Source organism: Malaclemys terrapin, chromosome 21 (genome assembly GCF_027887155.1).
Source record: "Malaclemys terrapin pileata isolate rMalTer1 chromosome 21, rMalTer1.hap1, whole genome shotgun sequence".
Taxonomy (NCBI): domain Eukaryota; kingdom Metazoa; phylum Chordata; order Testudines; family Emydidae; genus Malaclemys; species Malaclemys terrapin.
In genome coordinates, this window is record NC_071525.1 from 4,117,063 (window position 1) to 4,138,080 (window position 21,018).

Below are 21,018 nucleotides of genomic sequence, written 5' to 3' on the forward strand. Positions count from 1 at the left end.
TAATACGCAGGGGGGACAAAAACCCCAAAGGAGCTATTTTTGGGGTGGGTTTACCATCATTTTATTAATTTACATGGATAAACTCAATTAGTCAAACTCATTACTTTCCAGCCTTTCACATATTGGCACTGAACGGCTTCTTCACAGGGGGTGTTGGGGTTAAAAGACAGACCTTCATGAGCACAGTGTAGTGAGCCGGCTGGGGGCTTGTGTGCACTGCTGCCCTCTGCTGGACTGGAATCAGAATGGCTCGACTGTGTGTCATAGCCCCTATATTGCTGCTAATTAAGGAGATGCTCCTTTTGCTCAAGTGGCAAGGGACCTGTGCTTTGCAGAGCAGAGGGATCTGAGTTGTGGCCCTGCTATCGCTGTGAATTTCCACAAGCACGAGGAAGCATACGGAGAGTCAGGAAGCTTTTTATCTCCAGGGGCACCCCATCGCCTGTTGGAAATAGGTGAGCAATGGATACAAAATGCCATTTCTTCGTTAGCCTTAAACTAAACCAAAAAAATCTACAGCTACTGGTTATTCCTCTGAGGGGTCCAGCGACCTCACGGGAGCAGGACACTGGATTCTTACTGAGTCCCATGGATTCTGTCTTCTCCTGACGACCCCCCTGCTCCAGATGGCAGCTAAACAGCAGGAACCCAAAACCGAGGAGAGCAAAAGCCCGGAGAAGACCAGAGAAGTTCTGAGGTTGGGGGCTTTGGTGCTTCCATTCTCACTTGCTCTCTGTGTCGAAAGGGTAGAAGTCACCCCTGGGCAGAGGGTCTGAATCCAGCCTGTGCACCACTTAAGCCCTCAAACATCAGCGCTTAAGTAGCCCACAGGCCCTTGGCCCAGGGGTTGAATTTTGTGTCATATTCAGGGCTCCAGAGAACAGATTCCTCTGTTCACAGAACAGGGCAGGCAGCCTCTCGGCCTCTCCCGGCCAGCGCTCCCGAAGGAGCCACCTCTGGACGGGAGACAGGATTCTGGTCTCCATGGCCCATCCAGTCCTTGGTCTCTCTGCTAAGGCTGACGATGAGCGGATGGGCCAAGCGAGTGTTATGTGCTGCTGGAAACCGGCCTGAGACCCACTGGGGAAGAGAAACATGCATGGGAGACGGAGCTCATGATCCTTGACAGGCGCAGGGCGGCTGGAAACCAGCGAAGAGCAGAGCTGCCGTCCCCTCCCCGGCATCCCATCATCACCCCGCGCCATCCCTATTTCACCGAGAAGCAGTAGGTCCCATATGTCTGAAGCTCCTTGTTGGGGAAGCCGAAGCTCCGGACGCCAGGGTCCGGAAGGCCCCCGCAGTGGGTGCGAGGGGTGGTGATGGGGTAGCGGACGCTGCCGTCCGCCAGCCAGCCCCCGTCACAACGGTCCAGCTGGGAGAATTTCCAGGCGGAGTACAGCTGCCCGACGTTGGCGATGGTGGCCCCTTGGTTGCGGCAAGCCTGCCCTGCCTCTTTGAAGCTCAGGTGGCCCTGGATGAAATAGACCTGGCCTGGGGAGAGAGAGAGGGAAGGGGAGGGTGTCAAGGCGAAGGTCACATGGGACGCTGAGTGGTGTGGGGATCTGCCACGGAGATGCCAAGGGTCCCTCTAGCCTGGCTAGAAGACAGCAGGCCCTGCCTAGCTCACGGGCAATGCCTACTGGAAGGAATGACCCAGACAGGGAGGAGGGGGATACCACACCAGACGGAACTAGTGAGCTGACCCAGAACAGGAGGGGGTACCAGACGAGACGAGTCTTTGCTCTGATCTTGTCTCCCTACACTCTGCGGTCGCACGGAGCTGCCGCGTTCCCTCTGGACATACCCCTCACAGGAGAGGTGAAGCAGAACGCATCGAACCGGTCCTTCTGCTTGTCCTTGGCCCCGTAGGTCCGAACTCCTGGGAGGAGAAGCCGCCCCCCGCAGGGCTCTCGGGGGTTAATAATGGGGTAGTGGACGGTCCCGTCGAGAATCCAGCCTGCATTACACCAGTCCAGCCCTTCGGTCCACGCTGCGGGTTAGCGGGAGAAAAAGGGATGGGCAAGCGTCAGAACCTAGCTACTGGATACCTTAATAATGGCCCCGATTCTCCGTTGGCCCACAGATCGTGCGGAGCAAAGGGGAGTCTATCCCCACCTCTGGGAGAGAGCGTGGTCCAGCGCTTAGAGGAATGGGTTCTAATCCCAGCTCTGGAATGGCAGGGGGTGGCATAGCAGTTTGAAGAGAGGGGGTTGGGGGCCAGGACTCCTGGGTCCTATTCCCAGATCGGATGATCCTACTCTGTAATGCGTCTCTAAACAAAAGCTGGCTGTTGTAACGATTCTGTAACATCCGATGAAGTGGGCTGTAGCCCACGAAAGCTTATGCCCAAATAAATTTGTTAATCTAAGGTGCCACGAGGACGCCTCGTTGTTTTTGCTGATACAGACTAACAGGGCTACCCCTCTGAAACCTGATATTTACATGCCAATGATCTGTAAACCTATTAAAACATCCTAAATAAATAAAGAGATTAACTTTTTTTTTTCCAAGCATACCTTGAAAACTTTGGGGGGAGGGATAGCTCAGTGGTTTGAGCATTGGCCTACTAAACCCAGGGTTGTGAGTTCAATCCTTGAGGGGGCCACTTAGGGATCTGGGGTAAAAATCTGTCTGGGGATTGGTCCTGCTTTGAGGAGGGGGTTGGACTAGATACCTCCTGAGGTCCCTTCCAACCCTGATATTCTATGATTCTATCTAGAGCAAAGTCTGGGAATTAGCCGCTAGAGGAGGTGGGTGAAACAGACAGAGGCTGGTTACCTTTGTAGAGCTGCTGGTAAGTGGCCAGCCTGGAGTCCTGCTCTTCACAGGCTCTCTTAGCCTCAAAGTAGTTGAATCTGTAGCGCCCCTGGCTGGTCTGGTAGGGGAAGACGACACCTGGGTGATCGGAACAGAAAGGGAGTGAGCTGGTATTCTGGGATCAGAGAGTTGATCGGGAATCTCAGTGCAGGATGCCGGCCTCTGCCCCTGCTTAACCATTTTTTGACAGAACCCTTTTCCGTCGGAAAATGTAGTTTTGTCCAAATCAAAATGATTTGTGGGAATTCGTCGACATTTTCCGTGGGGAATAGTGGACACGATTCGCTTCGCGTTTCTCGTTTCGACCCAGTTATTGCTACACACTATTGGATATTTTGTGTTCTATTAGCATGTTTCAGAGTTCCCGAAATGTTCTGAAGTTTCTGAATCGAAATCCTTCCGAATTTCGGTTCCACGGGGAATTTCAAAATTTCGCCTTTTCTTTCCGGATCCGGAATGAAAACAAAGTTTGAAATGTCGGGATTTCCCGTGGGACAGAAATTCCGCTTCTCGGCCAGATCTGCCGGCCCCCTGTGGAACCCCCATGGTATTATTCTCTTCCAGCAGTGCATCCAAGGCTCACATGAGATCAGAAACACAGAGCAAGAGACAGTCCTTGCCCCGTAGAGCTCACAGTCTGAATAAGCAGACAGAGGGTGGGAGGGGGAACCGAGGCACAGCGAGGGGCAGTGGCTTGCTCAAGGTCACAGAGCAGGGATTTGGGGAGCAACGGCTGCAGGGACCCCCTGGACTGAGCGTAGGGATGGCTGGAAGGACCCAACTCACCCCTACGCTCAGAAGGAGCTGGGGGTAGAGGGGAAGTGAGCTAAGATTTTTAAAACCACTTCCCTCATGGGCTCCCACCAGGGGATGCAGGTTCTCCCATCTCCCCCCGGCGACCCACTTCCAGGGGATGCAGCTTCCCCTGCCCCCTCGGGGAACCCTGCCAAAGGACATGGCTCCCCCTGCTTCTCTCAGGGGACACGGCTGCTCCTGCTGCTTCTCCCTGGGGGCCCCCTGCCAGGGGACACGGCTCCCCCCGCTTTTCCTCCAGCCCCCCGCCAGGGGACATGGCTGCCCCCAACGCCCGAGGCTCCCATCAGCAGAAGGTCTCTCCCCTGAAGAGGACGGGGCCATTGCTGGCCGGAGGGGGACTGTTCCCAGGCCGCCGTGGGAGCCGGGACTTACCGTCCAGCGTCAGCGTCAGCGACAGGCTCTCGTCCTCCAGCCCGTTGACCAGCTGGCAGCGGTAGCGCCCCTCGTCCTCCAGCGTCACCCCGGCGATGGTGAGGGAGGCGTCGTTGCGGTGGCCGCGCCTCAGCCGGGCCCGCCCGCCCAGCTGCCCGTAGGTCTTGTGCTGGAGCCCGTTGGTGACCAGAATGATGTTCTCCGGCAGCTCGGCCGGCTCCACCTTGCTCCATTTCACCTTGTAGTGGGGGGGCCGCGCCCGCAGGACGCAGGGCAGGGTGACCGTGGCGCCGCGCTGGGCGTGCACCACCTCATGGAGGGGCTCCAGCAGGTACTGCAGGCGCGGGGTGGGGGCTGTGAGGAGACACCGGCAGGGGGAGGCGCGTCGAACCCCCGGCCTTGCTCGGCCTGCGGCCTCCCGAGACGCTCGAGGATCGCGGCTCCGCGGCTCTCCTCCAAGTCCTGCTCTGTTTGCCTGCTGATGCCCTTCAATCCCAAACGGCAACCCCCACCCTGCTATTCCAGCCCTGAGCTCCCCCCCAGCGCCCCCGATGTCCCTCAGTCCCGACCCGCAGCCCCACCCTGCTATTCCAGCCCTGAGCTCCCCTCTTCCAGCACCCCCGATGCCCCTCAGACCCGACCCACAGCCCCACCCTGCTATTCCAGCCCTGAGCTCCCCTCTTCCAGCACCCCCGATGCCCCTCAGACCCGACCCACAGCCCCACCCTGCTATTCCAGCCCTGAGCTCCCCTCTTCCAGCACCCCCGATGCCCCTCAGACCCGACCCACAGCCCCACCCTGCTATTCCAGCCCTGAGCTCCCCCCCAGCGCCCCCGATGCCCCTCAGTCCCGACCCGCAGCCGCACCCTGCTATTCCAGCCCTGAGCTCCCCCCAGCGCCCCCGATGCCCCCCACTCCTGACCCGCAGCCCCACCCTGCTATTCCAGCCCTGAGCTCCCCCCCAGCGCCCCCGATGCCCCTCAGACCCGACCCACAGCCCCACCCTGCTATTCCAGCCCTGAGCTCCCCCCCAGCGCCCCCGATGCCCCTCAGTCCCGACCCGCAGCCCCACCCTGCTATTCCAGCCCTGAGCTCCCCCCAGCGCCCCCGATGCCCCCCACTCCTGACCCGCAGCCCCACCCTGCTATTCCAGCCCTGAGCTCCCCCCCAGCGCCCCCGATGCCCCTCAGTCCCGACCCGCAGCCCCACCCTGCTATTCCAGCCCTGTGCTCCCCCCCCCAGCGCCCCTGATGCCCCTCACTCCTGACCTGCAGCCCCACCCTGCTATTCCAGCCCTGAGCTCCCCCCTTCCAGTACCCCCGATGCCCCCCACTCCTGACCCGCAGCCCCACCCTGCTATTCCAGCCCTGAGCTCCCCCCCAGCGCTCCCGATGCCCCTCAGTCCCGACCCGCAGCCCCACCCTGCTATTCCAGCTCTGAGCTCCCCCCTTCCAGCACCCCCGATGCCCCTCAGACCCGACCCACAGCCCCACCCTGCTATTCCAGCTCTGAGCTCCCCCCTTCCAGCACCCCCGATGCCCCTCAGTCCCGACCCGCAGCCCCACCCTGCTATTCCAGCCCTGAGCTCTCCCCTAGCGCCCCCGATGCCCCTCAGACCCGACCTGCAGCCCCACCCTGCTATTCCAGCTCTGAGCTCCCCCCTTCCAGCACCCCCGATGCCCCTCAGTCCTGACCCGCAGCCCCACCCTGCTATTCCAGCCCTGAGCTCCCCCCCAGCGCCCACGATGCCCCTCACTCCTGACCCGCAGCCCCACCCTGCTATTCCAGCCCTGAGCTCCCCCCCAGCACCCCCGATGCCCCTCACTCCTGACCTGCAGCCCCACCCTGCTCTCCCAGTCCGGAGTTCCCCTTCCACCTGCACTGCTGCTGCATTGGGGGCCTGATTTGCCTCTTACAGTCCCGGTTCCCTTCCCCTGCCCCTCTGCTGAGGCCACTCAACCCCAGCGTGTCGCCTCCCTTACTGTTCCAGCCCCGGGCGCCCAGCACACACCTCAAACCGGCCTCCTGCTATTCCCGTCCTCCCCCGGGGGTCTGCGACCACGCACCTCAGCTTTAAACTGCGGCAGGTTGGGGCTCAGAGGGGATGCCGACGGGTGGGGACTAGGGCAAGAGCCAAACTGCCCCATTCTGGAAAGGGGAAGGGGGGATTCGTTGGGAGGAAGAGATCATGGTCACCCACCTGGACCCCCAGTTGCCTTCTGATAAATAGTTAAAGCAGCTGGCAGAGAAGAGAGGCAGAGTGAAGCCAGCAGCAGCAGCGGGTGCATACTTAGATGTGGGGCCAGGAACGTGCCTGAAAAAGGAATGATGTTTTGTTCTAGCAAGGCTCACCAGGTGGCGCTGTGCCACATAGTCTCAAGTTATTTTGCTCCCCTTGAGTTTTTGAAGAAGTTCCGCATGGTTAGAGGTTTGCGATGAAGTTTCGTTTCGGGGGAGCTGTTGCAAACAGCAGGAGAGTTTGCTCACAGGGAGTGCGTGGCAGAACAGGGAACTGTATCCAGCTCTCTGGCTAGCACCCTAACCACTGGACAATCCGGCTTCTCTCCCCACTCATATAGTCACAGCAATGTAGGGCTGGAAGGGAACTCGAAAGGTCGTCAAGTCCAGTCCCCCGCGCTGAGGCAGGACCAAGTAAACCAAGACCATCCCTGACAGGGGTTTGTCCAACCTGTTCTGACAACCCTCCAGCGACGGGGATTTCACAACCTCCCTTGGATGCCTGTTCCAGAGCCTAACCCCCCTGAGAAAGTTTTTCCTAATATCTCACCTAAATTTCCTTTGCTGCAGATTAAGCGCCTTACTTCCTGTCCTATCTTTAGTGGACAAGGAGAACAACTGATCACTGTCCTCTTTATAACAGCCCTTAACATATTTGAAGACTGTTCTCAGGTCCCCGCTCAGTCTTCTTTTCTCAAGACTAAACATGCCCCAAATTTTTTAACCTTTCCTCACAGGTCGGGTTCTCTAAACCTTTTGTCATTCTTGTTGCTCTCTTCTGAACTTTCTCCAACTTATCTCCATCTTTCTTAAAGCATGAGGCTGAGAATTGGACACATACTCCAACCGAGACCTCACCAATCGGACAATTATCTTCTGTGCCTAACATACAACGCTCTTGTTAATACACCCCAGAAGGATATTAGCCTTTTTTTTTTTTGCAACGGTGTCACATTGTTGACTCACATTCAATTTGTCATCCACCCAAATCCCTTCCAGCAATACGGCCGGCTCATGAGTTATTCCCCGTTTCGTGGTCGTGCGTTTGAGTTTTCCTTCCTAAGTGAAGTACTTTGCACATGTCTTTACTGAATTTCAGTGCTGCAGGAGATCAAGGGGATATCACCTGTCGTGCTGGGTCGAGTAGAACGGACCATAGTTTGACCCTTCGTGTTATTGGCTGGTACAGCGCCTAGCGCTGTGGGGCTCTGGCTCCCCACAACGGGTCATCGCTGTAATAATAATTGTTAACCCCAGGATTCGGGTTTCTCTCTAATACTCACTTGGTCGAGCTCCCAGGGGGTCTCCGGCCACTTCTGACACCAGTGCTGTGGAGAGAAATGGGATTCAATGCAGCTGGCCCATTGGTTCACCACCCCCCTTCCCTTTGGCTTTGCCTATGAAGAGCAAGGGCTGCCAAGGCAGGCTGACCCAGTCCGGGTGAAACAGGAACCAACGCGTACGCCCATCCAAAGCTCAAACCAAACCCAGAATGGGCTTCACCATGATCGCCGTATGCCTGAGGTTCGCCCACTGCCCATCAATGCCAGGTGGCCAGACCAGCCATACAAGGTGTCCATGGTCTGCGTCCACTACCTCCCGGATCCCCAGCTTGTTCTAGGGCCGGACAGAGCTCAGTGGGTTGTTGGATGCTTCCCCGAGCTGTCCCAGACATCTCGGCAGGACCTTGCGAGGAGATTGGTTCCAACTAGAACTGGGGAAAAATTTTCAGCCAACTTTTTTGCGCCAGAAAACGCAAATTTGGGTCAACCAAACCATTTCATAGAGTGGTGTTGAATTCGCTGAATTTGTTTTGGTCGTAAGAATTTTTTTTTTTTTTTTTTTTTTTTACAAATCTGCGCCATTTGATTTTTTTCAGTTCAAAACAATGTTGTGTGGACATTTATTTATTTAAAAAAACATTTAAAAAGGCTGGCGGATGAAATGTTTTGTTTGATCCGAATCAATTCGGACCCGCCCCAGTTTTTCGACGTGGCCGGAGATCAGTTCTTCACCCGGCTCTAGTTCCAACACAGGGTTCATGCAGCGTCCCAAGAGATTTCTGAACCTTGCCCCAGATTCTGCTTCTGCTTCCAGATCCCTCTTTGCCCCAAATTAACCCCAATAACATGGCTACGGATGCTTCCACTAATAAACAAGTACTTTGCACATCTCTAGCATCTTCCCATGCAAAGATGCCAAAGCACTTTACAAACATAAATAAGTTAAGCCTTGTGGCTTTTCAAAGAGGCCAGAGGTGGGCCAATGCCGCTGACCGCCAATGGGATTTAGGCACCTCTTTTTCTTAGGGTCATTTAAAAGCTGCCCCTGGTCCCATACTGGGGTATTAGCAGCGCCTATTTTACAGACAGCAAAACTACAGCACGAAGAGGCTAAGTGACACCCTAATTTTACACAAGAAGAGGCCGGAGCTGGGGACTGAATCCAGAAGTCCTGGGGGTGAAATCAACAGGGATTTTGCTACCGACGTCAGTGGAGCCAGGATTTCAGTCTGGGCTCTTCGCACTATGGTTTATTAGTTATCATCATCATCTGGTAGGCGACCCAGTCATGGACCGGAGTCCCACGATGCAAGGAGCTGTCCTGCTGCCTCCTTCCCCACCCTCCACTTTTTGGCCCCCTCCTCTGACCCATGGCCCCAATTCTCCTGCACCTTGCGCAGTCATGGAGATCCGTGCAAAGTGGGTGCAAACCGCCAGTGGATCGGTGCACACGTAATTTGCACCCCGTATGGAACGGGTGGGAATGACAGCAGAAGGTGCAAGGCAATGGAGGATTAAAAACACGGTCTCTATAGAGCGTCTCCCTACCCTGCCAAACCTCCAGCTCTACACTAACTCTACGAGGTCTGGCTCCCTACAACCCATCGTCCTCTACAAGATGCACTCGATCTGTTTGTCTAGGTCGTTCCTACCAAAGGGTAACACAAATTGCATCGTCCTGTGGCTTTCATATGGGTTGATTCTCTAGGGGGTTAACGTTCCTGGAATCCACTAGACCAGGGGTGGCCAAACGTACTGACCCTCCGAGCCACATACGAGAATCTTTAGACATTCGAGAGCCAGGGAGCACCTGCCGGGGCTCGGGGCTTCAGCCCCACTCCTGCTGAAGCCCCAAGCCCCAGCAGATGCATCCGACTGGGCAGAAGCCCTGGGACCCTCCTCCCCACTGGGCAGAACCCTCTACCCCACCATGCTGCTGCAAGGCAGAGGTCCTGAGCTTCCCACCCACCAAGTCTGGTAGGTGGAGAATGGGGGGAAGACGCCAACGAGCCGCGTTTTAATGGTAAAAGACTCCCTACCAGTAGAGCCCTGCGCGGACACACAAAATTTGGATCTGCACCCAAACTACATCCGCGGTAATGAACTTGTATCTGACCCACCCTCCACCTTTTATATGCATCTGCCCCAGCCCCCTCTCTCACTGTTAGAACCCTGCGTGGATACAAAAATTTGGATCTGCGGCTGATCCCCAAAGGTGGTAAACAATGCACCCGCGTCTGGGGATGCAGGCATCTGTGGATATAAAGCAGATAGCCGTGGATTTGCAGGGCTCTACGTACCAGCTCCGGGTCCAGTCCCGTACCTTCTACGTTCACAGGGAAATCCTCCGCCAACCCACCGCACCCCTCCAAACCGGGCGGGGAAAAAACAAAGCGATCCTTTGAGAGCTCTCCTCCACCACCTGCTGCTGCACGCCCACCTGGGCCAGACTGCTGGCCCGGGGGTGACTCAGCACCCCGTTATGCATCTGGCATGACGCACGCTCGCAAAAATCCGGTCCCGGCTCCGTCACAAACGTCCCATTGTTGGACGGGAGAGGAACGGAAAGACCAAACTTGCTGCTCCAGTGCCGTTGGGGTTCATTGGAAGAGGCGGCTCCTGGCTCCTTCCACGGCTAGCGGATACGTCCGCTGGCATCGGGCATCGGGGACTGCGAGAGGCCTGCCTGCGCTGGGAGAGGAAATCAAATAACCAGAGAATGAGTTTTGCTTCTGAGGATCTAGTCTTTGTGCTCTTTGGACAGCATCAGAATTGTCCGGGTGGTGGCTGTATCTCCTTTTCCCTCTGTCTCTCTCTCAATCCCTCCCTCCGGCCAAGGACCAGTAAACAGTTGGTGTGTCTGTCTTTTCCCCTTTCACAAGCAAGGAGGATGCACAATTTCCCATTGTGAGCATCTTTCCCTTTATTGTTCTGCTCAGCAGAACAGAGCGGCCCCAGCAAACAAGCCCATCTTTATATGCAGCCGCAGAGTCGGGGGAATTCAGAGTAGATGTCAACACCATTCAGACCCACATCTCCTCCGAACCACAGCCAAAGCCAGTGGAAAGACTCCCATTCACTTCCAGGGGCTTGGGATCAGGTCCTTCGAATATGCTCTAAACTCACTTTCCTCCAGGGAAAGTAGATTTTCCCACAATGCATCAGGCCATAGTCCCTTCCAGCAGCCAAAATCCAATGGCTTCAATTAAAGGAGGAACCTTCCCTATTGCACCAGGTTGACAGTGCAGTATTGTCACATTGGTTGTTGGAATCCCCTTCCTGATCGCTGTACTGATCAGCTGATCCCCTGAAGCATGAGAGCGGATCATCCCCAAAATGCTACTGTAGGCCTGCAAATTAACCGGTCTTCTCCCCGCAACTCCTCCAACCCGCCAAACACGGACCGGCAGTGTTTGCTTGAAACAGCCCCCACAATCTGTTAGCAAAGGTTGCTCCATATGGGAAAAGGTGAACGGATTCCGATGATTCTCTGGTGCAGGGGGGTGGTTAACCTGACTGGGTATAAAAGAGGTGGGAGTGGGTCTCGGCGATAAGAGGATCTAGGGTGTGGGCTGAGCAGTCCTGAGGAAGGAACCCAACCAGCAGGCAAGCCTGGGAGATCACAGAGCATCTGCCTATCTAGGTTCCTATTCAGCGGCAACAGTGCTCCACCTGGATCTACTGCTAGTGGTCCCAGCTTCCCAACTGGTATAAACTGGTACAGCTCCCATTGACTTCACTGGAGCTACACCAGCTGGCGAATTGGCCCGTTGACCTCAAGGCATCTCAAGCCCGGCACTGCTAGAAACACAGCAGGATGCTACATGGCAGCATCCGTACTGGGGAGGACGCTGGAGACTTGATCCAAGGCCAGAAGCAGCAGAGACTCGAGGAAAGGGCACCAGGGCCTGTATAGACACAGAACAAAGAGCCGTTCTCTGCCCCCAAGAGCGCCCCATCTTTCCAAGCAAACAGTCGCTCCTAGACTCATAGACTTTAAGGTCAGAAGGGACCATTATGATCGTCTAGTCTGACCTCCTGCACAACGCAGGCCACAGAATCTCGCCCGCCCCCTCCTGTAACAAACCCCTGACCTATGCCTGAGTTATTGAAGTCCTCAAATCGTGGTTTAAAGGCTTCAAGGTGCAGAGAATCCTCCAGCAAGTGACCCCGTTCCACGCTGCAGAGGAAGACGAAAAACCCCCCAGGGCCTCTGCCAATCTGCCCTGGAGGAAAATTCCTTCCCCACCCCAAATATGGCGAAACCCTGAGCATGTGGGCAAGACTCACTAGCCAGACACCCAGGAAAGAATTCTCTGTAGTAACTCAGATCCCACCCCATCTGACATCCCATCACAAGCCACTGGGCATATTCACCGCTAGTAGTCAAAGATCAATTCATTGCCAAAATTGGGCTATCCCATCATAGTCCTGTGGTTTTGCTCACGGTTTGGGGCGGGGCAGGCGCTGCGTTCTGTTTGGGGTTTGGTTGTTTCCCTCAGCTTAGTGCCACCGGGAGATGTTGAAAAAAAATTAAGTCTTTTGAAAATCACAAGGTCAAAAGTTTTATTTGACGGGGGAGGGGGGCAAAAAGCCGGATTAAAAAAAATGTTCACAAATAATTTTGAAAAATTAAAAAAAAAAAAGGTTAAATACAGCAGCACAAAACCAGTCTTCCATAACTCCGAAATGTTTGTGTAATTTACAGGACTAAAGTGCTGGTCAGCGCTACAGGCCTTTCCTCGTTCCACCTACTCCAGGATTTTCAAAGGTGACGAGTGATTTGGGTGGCTCCCTTTTTGGGGACGGCCCAAATAAGACGCTGTGAGGACCCGTACTCTGAAAACCAGGCCTCTTTCGTGTGTCTCAGCGGGGCACTGGAAATCACTAGTGACTTTTGGAAGAACAGGCCAGGGTCTTCTAAAGGCCGAAATCCCGCATTAGCCCAAAAGAGAGGCGCTCGGGAATGGGCAGAGCTGGGCGAGGGCAATCCGGGGTCCTAGGCGTACTCTGACACAGGTCCCCACCGCGGCACAGCCCCCAGTAGTGCTGCCACCTGGATCGCCCGTTTTTCAAGGCAGCCGTCCTGGGAAATGTGTCAGGGTGGCTCAGTACACGCTGCCACTGCCAGATGTCCGGTTTTACGGGCTCAGGAGCGTCCTGGGTTTTTGTACGTTAGAGATGCCAATGCTAGACTCCGTAATCTGGTTCTGGCCCATTACAGCAGCAGCGGCACGCAGCTCCCTGGTCCTCTCCGAAACGGAAGCAGTGGTCCCGCCCTCTCCTCTCTGGAGAGATGGGGGTGGTAGCTGGGGATCCCACCCCCCAAACTGCGTTCACACCCCTCCACACACACACAGGCCTATAGTCCCAAGGTCTCAAACCAGCCCCGTCGGGGACGCGTAGCTCCGCTTCGGTAACGTACCTGCCTCATTTTGGCCGGGGCCTGATCCTGAGGCCGCTGAAGTCGATGGAAAGGCTCCCCATTCGTTTCTCCAGGCTTGGGATCGGGCCCTTGGTCACGACACCCGCCCCCCCCCCCCCCACTCTCCTCCGGCTAAGGCTGGGAATGATCGTCTGTCTCTGAAAGGAGATGTGGAAAAAAAACAACGGGGACACAATGAGGCTGTGTTCTGGGGACGCGGCACGGAACTGGGCCTTTTCATTCAGCACCTCCCTCTGCCCCCCCCTCCCCCCCCCGGTACCCCTGCCCCGAAGATCCATCGCTAGGGAAGAAGGAAATGTACATCTCTGATGAAACACAAGATAAGAGGCAGTTTGTCTCTGGCAGCAGGGGACAAAGCGATCCTGGCCTCTCCGTGACACGCACTCCACCGAAAACAAGCTTCCCCTGCGGCCCGGATGAAAACAAGTCTCCGGGCCTCACTCTCGCTGGCTCGAACGCCCCCTTTACACCGACCAGCCATTGCAATTCACAGTCACGCCCACCTTAAGGCCCTTTCGTGCTGCCAGGCCGTACAAAGGAACCGGATGCCGAAAACTAGGGGAAGAAAAAGCGTTTTTCGGGGTCTTTTTTTGAAAAACGTTGGTGAAAATGGAGGCTTCCCTCAGAAATTTCAGTTTCAACAAAACAGCCGTTTTCCTCCAGAAAAATCTAGCTGCTTATCCAGCCCCTAGCCACATAACCCCCCGCAACATCACTGAATGCATCTGCTTGGCGCTTCTTTGAGTTGCTGCTAGCCCCATGTTAGGAGTGGGGTACTCAGGGCCGGCTCCAGGCACCAGCCTACCAAGCATGTGCTTGGGGCGGCATCTGGAGGGGGGCGGCGCTCACCCAGGGAGAGCGGGGCCCCAGCCGGCTCACTGCCTTCCCCCCGGCGCTCCGGCTGGCCGGGGAGAGCGGGGCCCCAGCCGGGCTCACCGCCCTCCCCCCGGCGCTCCAGCCGGTCGGGGAAAGCAGGGCCCTGGCTGGGCTTGGCACCCTCCCCTGCCACGCTCCCCACCAGGGGGCGGGGGCCGGCGGGAGGCTTTTTTGCCTGGGGTGGCAAAAAAAGCCAGAGCCGGCCCTGGGGGTACTGAGGCACGGGGAGATGAAATGACTTGCACAACTGAAGTCTGTGGCAGATCAAACCCAGATCTCCTGGTTCCTACTTTTCCACACAAACTCACTTCTTTGCACGCCGGCGCGGTCAGAGCTGGCAATCGGCAGCTAAGCAATGACCCTGATCTTCAGCTGGGATAAACTGGCACGAAACTAAGGGATCTGTGCTGATTTACGCCAGCTGAGGATCTGGGTCCTTGAAACCAGGGCCAAAGTTAGTGGGGGGGGGGGTCACTCCGGCCATGTGCTGTCCTAAAAGGGATGGGGGGGGGCAGGTAAATGAGTCCCCTGGATCTATTTGACCCACACCTGAAGAATGTGACAGCACCATTAACGGCACTCGGGACAGAACAAATGTGCTTTTTAGCCAGGAGAGGGGAGGGCAAGTCTTGCTGTAACCAGACCGTGCTGAACGGAGCGGCCTCAGATGGTCATGGCTTTGCACCAGAGTGACCCGACTCTGCTGGTTGACCGGAGAGTGGCCTTATTGATGGGCTGATGTATTGATTATTGATTGATCTCTTAGACTGCAGAGGGTCAGCCAAGGATCGGTCAGCTGAGGGCTACAGCGTCAAGACTATTATGATCAGTATCATTACAAGGAGAGGCCGTGGGAACGCACAGGGAACAGCTGCAATTTATCACAAGTCCCTGGAGCAAATGGAAATGGACACAAATCAGTCGTCGAGAATTATAACATTCAAAAACCAGTAGGAGAACACTTCAACCTCCCTGGTCACAATATTACAGACCTAAAAGTCGCAATTATTCAACAAAAAAACTTCAAAAACAGACTCCAATGAGAAACTGCAGAACTGGAATTAATTCGCAAACTGGACACCATTAAATTAGGCTTGAATAAAGACTGGGAGTGGATGGGTCATTACACAAACGAAACGATTTCCCCATGCTAATTTCCGCCCTAGTGTTACTCACGCCTTCTTGTCAACAGTTTGAAATGGGCCACCCTGATTATCACTACGGAAGTTTTTTGTCTCCTGCTAGTAGCCCACCTTATTCGATTAGTCTCGTTAGAGTTGGTATGGCAACACCCATTTTTTCATGTTCTCTGTATCTATCTATCTTCCTACTGTATTTTCCACTGCATGCATCTGATGAAGTGGGTTTTAGCCCACGAAAGCTCATGCTCGAATAAATTTGTTAGTCTCTAAGGTGCCACAAGCACTCCTGTTCTTTTTGCTGAAATCCAACAGCAGACATGGAGAGAGTGCAGGGTGTTTAGCCCTATGACTAGCATCATTCACATCTCCTGCTGGGGCCACCTGGAGCGTCAGTCACTATTTTCTTCATCATCATCTTCATCATAATGCTAGTGCCTCCCGACGTGTTTTCCACGGGCAGGCCAACATCTTTATCCTGAGTTCCACTTTCACCTGCTAACGCTCAGACCTACCCGTAAGTATTCCAACCCTTTTCCCCTTGTCCGGACTTCCTCCCCCGACTAGATTAGGGGTGCCCCCTTTTTCATATGCTCCCTCGTTAGTTCCCTTTTCACTCATTAACACAGTTGCCATAGTGACGTGTGGCCGAGCTAAAATTCCCCAAGACGTTTCTACCAGTCATCTTTGCCATATTAACAGATACATTGCGACATCTTTTCTAAAACATCAGCAATTAGCACGGCTTGTCCTGTAATCTTGGCAATTTACGGCTACAGGGTGCACTAGTGATCTTGGTGAACTAGCGGCTTGGTGAACATGGTGAACCAGTCGTGTCAACCTCGTTCAGGCCTTGTGTGGCTAAGCCGAATATCTTACAGGCCTGAGACTCTGCGTTACGACATTAATTTATACGTATATGTTATATTTCACCTCTATATTCCAAATAGACTTGATATCTTTTATTCTGGGCTACAAGAGGACCTCAGAGGAGGCCCACTGATTCTAAGCCACTATGGACAAGCTGCCCAAAAGGAATTTAGGCTCCTAACTTGCATTGATTTCAGCAGAAGTCAGGAACCTAAATACCTTTGAAGCCTCAGCCTCTGTTTCTACACTTGGGGCAAGGATAGCTGCTTTAAGCCACCTTTGTGTTCCCCATATTCTGAGGCCATGCAGAGCCCCGCCTGGCGTAACTTAGAGCAGCGTTGGGGCTGCCCAAACTTATGCTCTGCTCCTCATGGGTCGCTCTGTCTCTTGAGAAGCACAGCTGTAGAGGAGTGTGATCCACCCACTATGCCAGCATCTGGGAGCAGGGCCCTCTCGCTGCCTCCACACCAGCTGGGGAGGCCCCCAGTGCCGGGGGGGGGGGGAAGAGTCCTTAAAAGGCCCCTTTTGTGCCCATATTAAGGCTACTTTGTGCTGCCAGAGCGGCCCCTTAGCATTGCTGAGAACTGGCCGCAACTCATCTGCCCAGTGGTTGGGCTACATGGTGATTTGGGTCCAAATATAGGGTCAGATCCTTAGCTGGTGTAAACCAAAATTCAGTGTGGTGCAAATCAGTCAGTGGCGGGACATGGATTTACAGCAGGATCTACCCTCCCCCCTTATTTTTTAAGGGGACAAGAGAAATGGGCGAAGGGTCTATCCTCCCACGAGTTTCTCTGAATTCTTTGCATTGAATTGAGCTCTGGTGAATGGGGCAGCCCAGAAAAATGGAGCCTTCTCTTTCCCCAAGAGCAGGTAAAGTTCCTCCCTATACCCCTCATCTTTCCCCTGCAGGGCTCGCCTCGGAGGGCACGATGCACTCTTCACAATCCATTCAACCCTTGGTCTCTCCAGGAGCCTGCCAGCCAGGCGGTTACTTTTGCAATGCAGACACCTCTCCGCTGGGAACTGGGCTGAGACCCACCTGCTCATTTTCTACGGTCCCACCAGCTCAGGGTGACTTTTACCAGCAGGAAATGAACTGAAACCAGCGACCTAGAACTGAAGGGCTCCTGGTCCCATCACAAGTCTGGTAACGCTCTCCAGCCCTTTCCAGTTTCTTTAAGTTCTAGCCAAACACGGGCATCAGAACCGGACAAAACTCAACTGATTCCTCCCTGCTCAGCCGAAAATAAGCAACCACTTTCGCTCCATGGGCCAGATCCCCAGCTTCAGCACGACACTGATTTACCCCAGTTGAGGATCTGGGCCAATACGCGAGAAGGCAAACGAAGGAGAGGATTTACACTGGGACTCCCTTACACCACTCTGGCGGCCCAAAAACAACCTTAGAGGAGCGTAAATGTAATTTATGACCACTTTAAGTCCCCTTTACGCCACTAAGGCACCTCCGGGTAAATGTGAACCAGGACCAATGTTTGCATTACATAAGCAGCCCTCTCTAGGGCTAGATCTCATTAAAGAACCCCGTTTGTTGATTGCATAATGTTTTGATTGGCTTAAAAAAACAGATGAGGCATGAAGATAAAGGGATTGAAATCTTTGGGTTTAATGATTAATTGGGTTATTGCTTTGTTTGAGGTCACTTGAGTTTTATCTGTGTCAACCGGCAGGGGTAAGAAGCCAGATTCTCATTTATGCTTGGGCCCCTTTACGCCTCTCTGGCGGTGTAAAAGGGCCTCCCGCGTTTGAGAGTATCTGGAGCAATGTGACTACATCTGGGAACACATATTTCCTCAACTGGCCAGGTCACAGTGAAATTCTGCCCTGAGCAGCGTGTGGGGTGAACTCAGCTTTAGTTTAACAGCTGCCAGGTAGTTTGTGGAAAAGAGTCTTTAACTCAGGGGTGGGCAAATGACGGCCCACGGGCCACATCCAGCCCTCCAGACGTTTTAATCTGGCCCTTGAGCTCCAGCCGGGGAGTGGGGTCAGGGTCTTGCTCCACTTTGCACGGCTCCTAGAAGCAGTGGCACGTCCCCCCTCCAGCTCCTACGCATAGGGGCAACCAGGGGGCTCCACATGCTGCCCCCACTCCAGGTGCCGCCCCCGCAGCTCCCATTGGCTGGGAACTGCAGCCAATGGGAGCTGCGGGGGCGGTGCCTGTGGACAGGGCAGTGCGCAGAGCCACCTGGCTCCTCCTCCATGTAGGAGCCAGAGGGGGAACATGCCACTGTTTCTAGGCGATTGCCCCAACCATTGGGCCATCCTAAGACCTACGCAGGCTAAGGAAAAGTATACAACACCCAAGCAGAGTGACTAATGGGCAAGCAGCAGACATGTTCATTCCACTTCCTTTTGAGAGACAGATTTCGATCTCTTACACTGCAGAAAACTAGAGTAACTCCCGTTAACTTCAGTGGAATGACACTGGTGTAATGGAGATCAGAATCTGACTCAGTGCCTTTAAAATTAACAAAATTTATCCACGTCACTTTCCAAAAGGCTGTTTTAGTTTATTCAGCGTCAGTTCACTTCTCCTCCTCTGCTTTCTCAAGTCTTGGATTTCGCACTGTCTCTGTATGTTACAAACACCTCTCAGCAAATGCAGATGCAGAGAAAAAAAATGAAATCACACTCTCTGTTCCCCACACCCACTGCCTGCCCATAGAGATGTGTGAAAGAATTTATAAACAGTACAAGCTTTATTAGGAGCATAGAATTTATAAACAGTACACGCTGACGCAGCTTCTCTGCCCCCAGCTGGGAGACAAAACTTTCTCTCCTTTTCAGCTAACTGACAACCTGGAATTGGGCAAAAATTTTCGGTTCAAACTTTTTTTCGGTGAAAATTGCTGATTCTATGACACCTAAATGTTTTGGGAATTCACAACGAATTCACCAAATCATTTGTTTTTAATAAAAAACAAACAATATTCAGAAAAGATCAAAACATTTTGTTTTGATGACATTTTTGAAAATGAGACTGATTTTTTTGGTTTGAGATCACTTTCTGTTGAGAAATTTTGTTCAAATTCGCTACTCAAAAGCAAAACTTTTTTAAATCTGTTTAAAAAAAAAAAAAAAACTTTTCAATGCTCTGAAAATTTCAAAATTTTTGTTTTCAGTTTAATCCAAAACATTTTGGGGGGTGCAGGGGGATTTTTCAGAATTGCCAGCAAATCAAAACATTCATTTTTCACCTAGCACTGTTCTACAGTCCAATCCATCTAATCTCATATCTACCCAGATCCATTGAATCTAGAGAAAAAAGTACTTTACAATTGAGTTAAGGTTGAGAGTATGTGTCAGTAATTTAAAAGCTAAAAGGCATTTCAGATATGTTATAAGTATCCCAAAACTACACACTGTAAATCCAGGAAATTCAGAGTTAAAGGTACATTTAAAAGAAATGTAGATTTTATAGTAAGAAATGTACAATAAAGTTACCCAAACAACCTTAACTCTGCCCTGCCGTGACATCGTGCAATAAACATATGATTACAATTAAGACTTTTTAAATAATTTTGGTCCTAAATTAGATACAACTGATTTTTAAATACACATTTACTTTTTCCTATATTTTGTTCCCTCGTAACATCATTATGGAACGATGTTAAGACTGAGTGCCCTAAACTGTGCATGTCAAGCAACCTACCAATGAGAACTCTTGACACAACTGACCGGTCCCATACTGGTGGATCATTACAACCAATAGAGTTGTTGCATGCAAATTAGCTTTTGAGGAAGTGTGGTGATTGGTTGAACTACCTTATCTGACAATGGAACCTCCTTAAGAGTTACCTGATCTGAGCCTGCCTGTAGTCTGTCTAGTCATAAAAATTCGATACAACAATTCAGATGAATTACAAACTAATTTATCCAATTCACCCAGTTAATATACTCAAGTGCCTGTGTTATTCTGTTGTTAACAACGTTTGGGCCAAAAAACAGGACCAACAGATACTAAATTTCTTCCAGGATCTAGATTTGGGTCAATTTACACTAATAAACTAACAAATGTATTTCTTTGTAAATTCTCAGAAAATTAATTCTGTGCTCAAAGAGTAAGCGCTGTAAATATAAAGGTAAAAAGGTTGAAAGTTCCCTTTAAAGGCAATAAACAATTCAGTTTTGATTGTGGAGTCATGATCGACACCTCCATAATAATAGAAACCAATTTATCACCTGTGTCTGACCTAATCCATCTAATCTATAATCTAATCCATCGGGTTCATAAAGTTATGCATCTAATCTCTTCAATCTTGAATCACTAGAAATTAGCACACTGTGGACACTAGCCCAAATAAATACGTCCAATACCAAATTTAATCAATCTAATCCATAATCTAAACCAATCCATTTAACTAAATATAATCTAATTCATCTCTTTTCTATTCTAATTCAATTCATCTACTCTCTATATCAATGGATAGCACAAAGGAGCCCAATTTGGAAAACTGGAGTCTAGTCTTGGGTCTACTATTGGCCTGCTGAGTGATTTGCCCAAGGTTACTTCACCTTTTTGTGCCTCAGTTTCCCTGTCTATAAAATGATGATAAGTGCTACAGACCTCCTTTGTAAAGTGCTTTCAGATCTACTGATGAAAAGCATGAGATAACAATATAACCACCCGGCTCTTGTATAATGTTTTTCACCAGCAGGTCTTAAATTGCTTCACAGTCTCTAATGGATTTATCTTCACAGCACTCCTGGGAGGTAGGTACTGTATTATTAATCTAACCCAGTCTATCCGTTCTATAACCTAATCCATCCAATCTAATCTACAGTCTAACGGAATCCATTTCTCCCTAGCCCCATTCCAGTGCTAGGACTTGCATTTAAATGGTCACCCACATGCAACAGTTGTGCTGAATTCATTTAATTGGTCTCTGAATCACAACAAGCTGACTCCGCTGCTGGCATGATGATGTGACGCAATGGGCCAGATCCTCAGCGGGTGTAAAGCGATTTAGCTCCATTGACCGCCATGGAGTGACAACTGATTTACCTCAACCAGGGATTTGGCCCTAGGAATCCATACCTGGTGCCTCAGTCACTGAGCCATTGGCGAAGCCGGCTCTCCACATTCCTCTGTTCCTGCCTAAACAGACAGTTGCTTGCAAGCATGCAGCAAGGGAGACAT

The 21,018-nt window shown here is 52.4% G+C and overlaps 1 protein-coding gene across 2 annotated transcripts; it reads right to left on the minus strand.

The window, feature by feature from the left end:
• Positions 1-42: 42 nt before the first annotated feature.
• HAPLN2 (hyaluronan and proteoglycan link protein 2) lies at positions 43-21,015 on the minus strand. Of its 2 annotated transcripts, none has more exons than XM_054011107.1 (7): positions 20,917-21,015; positions 7,527-7,571; positions 6,206-6,319; positions 4,006-4,359; positions 2,779-2,895; positions 1,805-1,990; positions 43-1,491 (listed from the first exon to the last, which is right to left on the minus strand). In XM_054011107.1, exons 1-7 carry the CDS (start codon positions 20,960-20,962, stop codon positions 1,208-1,210), a joined length of 1,146 nt encoding a protein of 381 aa, XP_053867082.1. In that variant the 5' UTR covers positions 20,963-21,015; the 3' UTR covers positions 43-1,207. The 2 variants fall into 2 exon arrangements, with proteins under 2 accessions (XP_053867082.1, XP_053867083.1); XM_054011108.1 differs by lacking the exon at positions 20,917-21,015 and adding an exon at positions 9,827-9,976.
• Between the last annotated feature and the right edge of the window lie 3 nt (positions 21,016-21,018).

Bases quoted from the DNA above. Each gene is read 5' to 3' on its own strand.
- HAPLN2 (XM_054011107.1), bottom strand. From the start codon at position 20,962: ATGTGGAGAGCCGGCTTCGCCAATGGCTCAGTGACTGAGGCACCAG. The intron at 2,896-4,005 runs GTAAGTCCCGGC...CCGATCACCCAG, and splicing joins GCTGACGCTGACGCTGGACG to GTGTCGTCTTCCCCTACCAG. The intron at 1,492-1,804 runs GTATGTCCAGAG...CTCTCTCCCCAG, and splicing joins CTTCACCTCTCCTGTGAGGG to GCCAGGTCTATTTCATCCAG.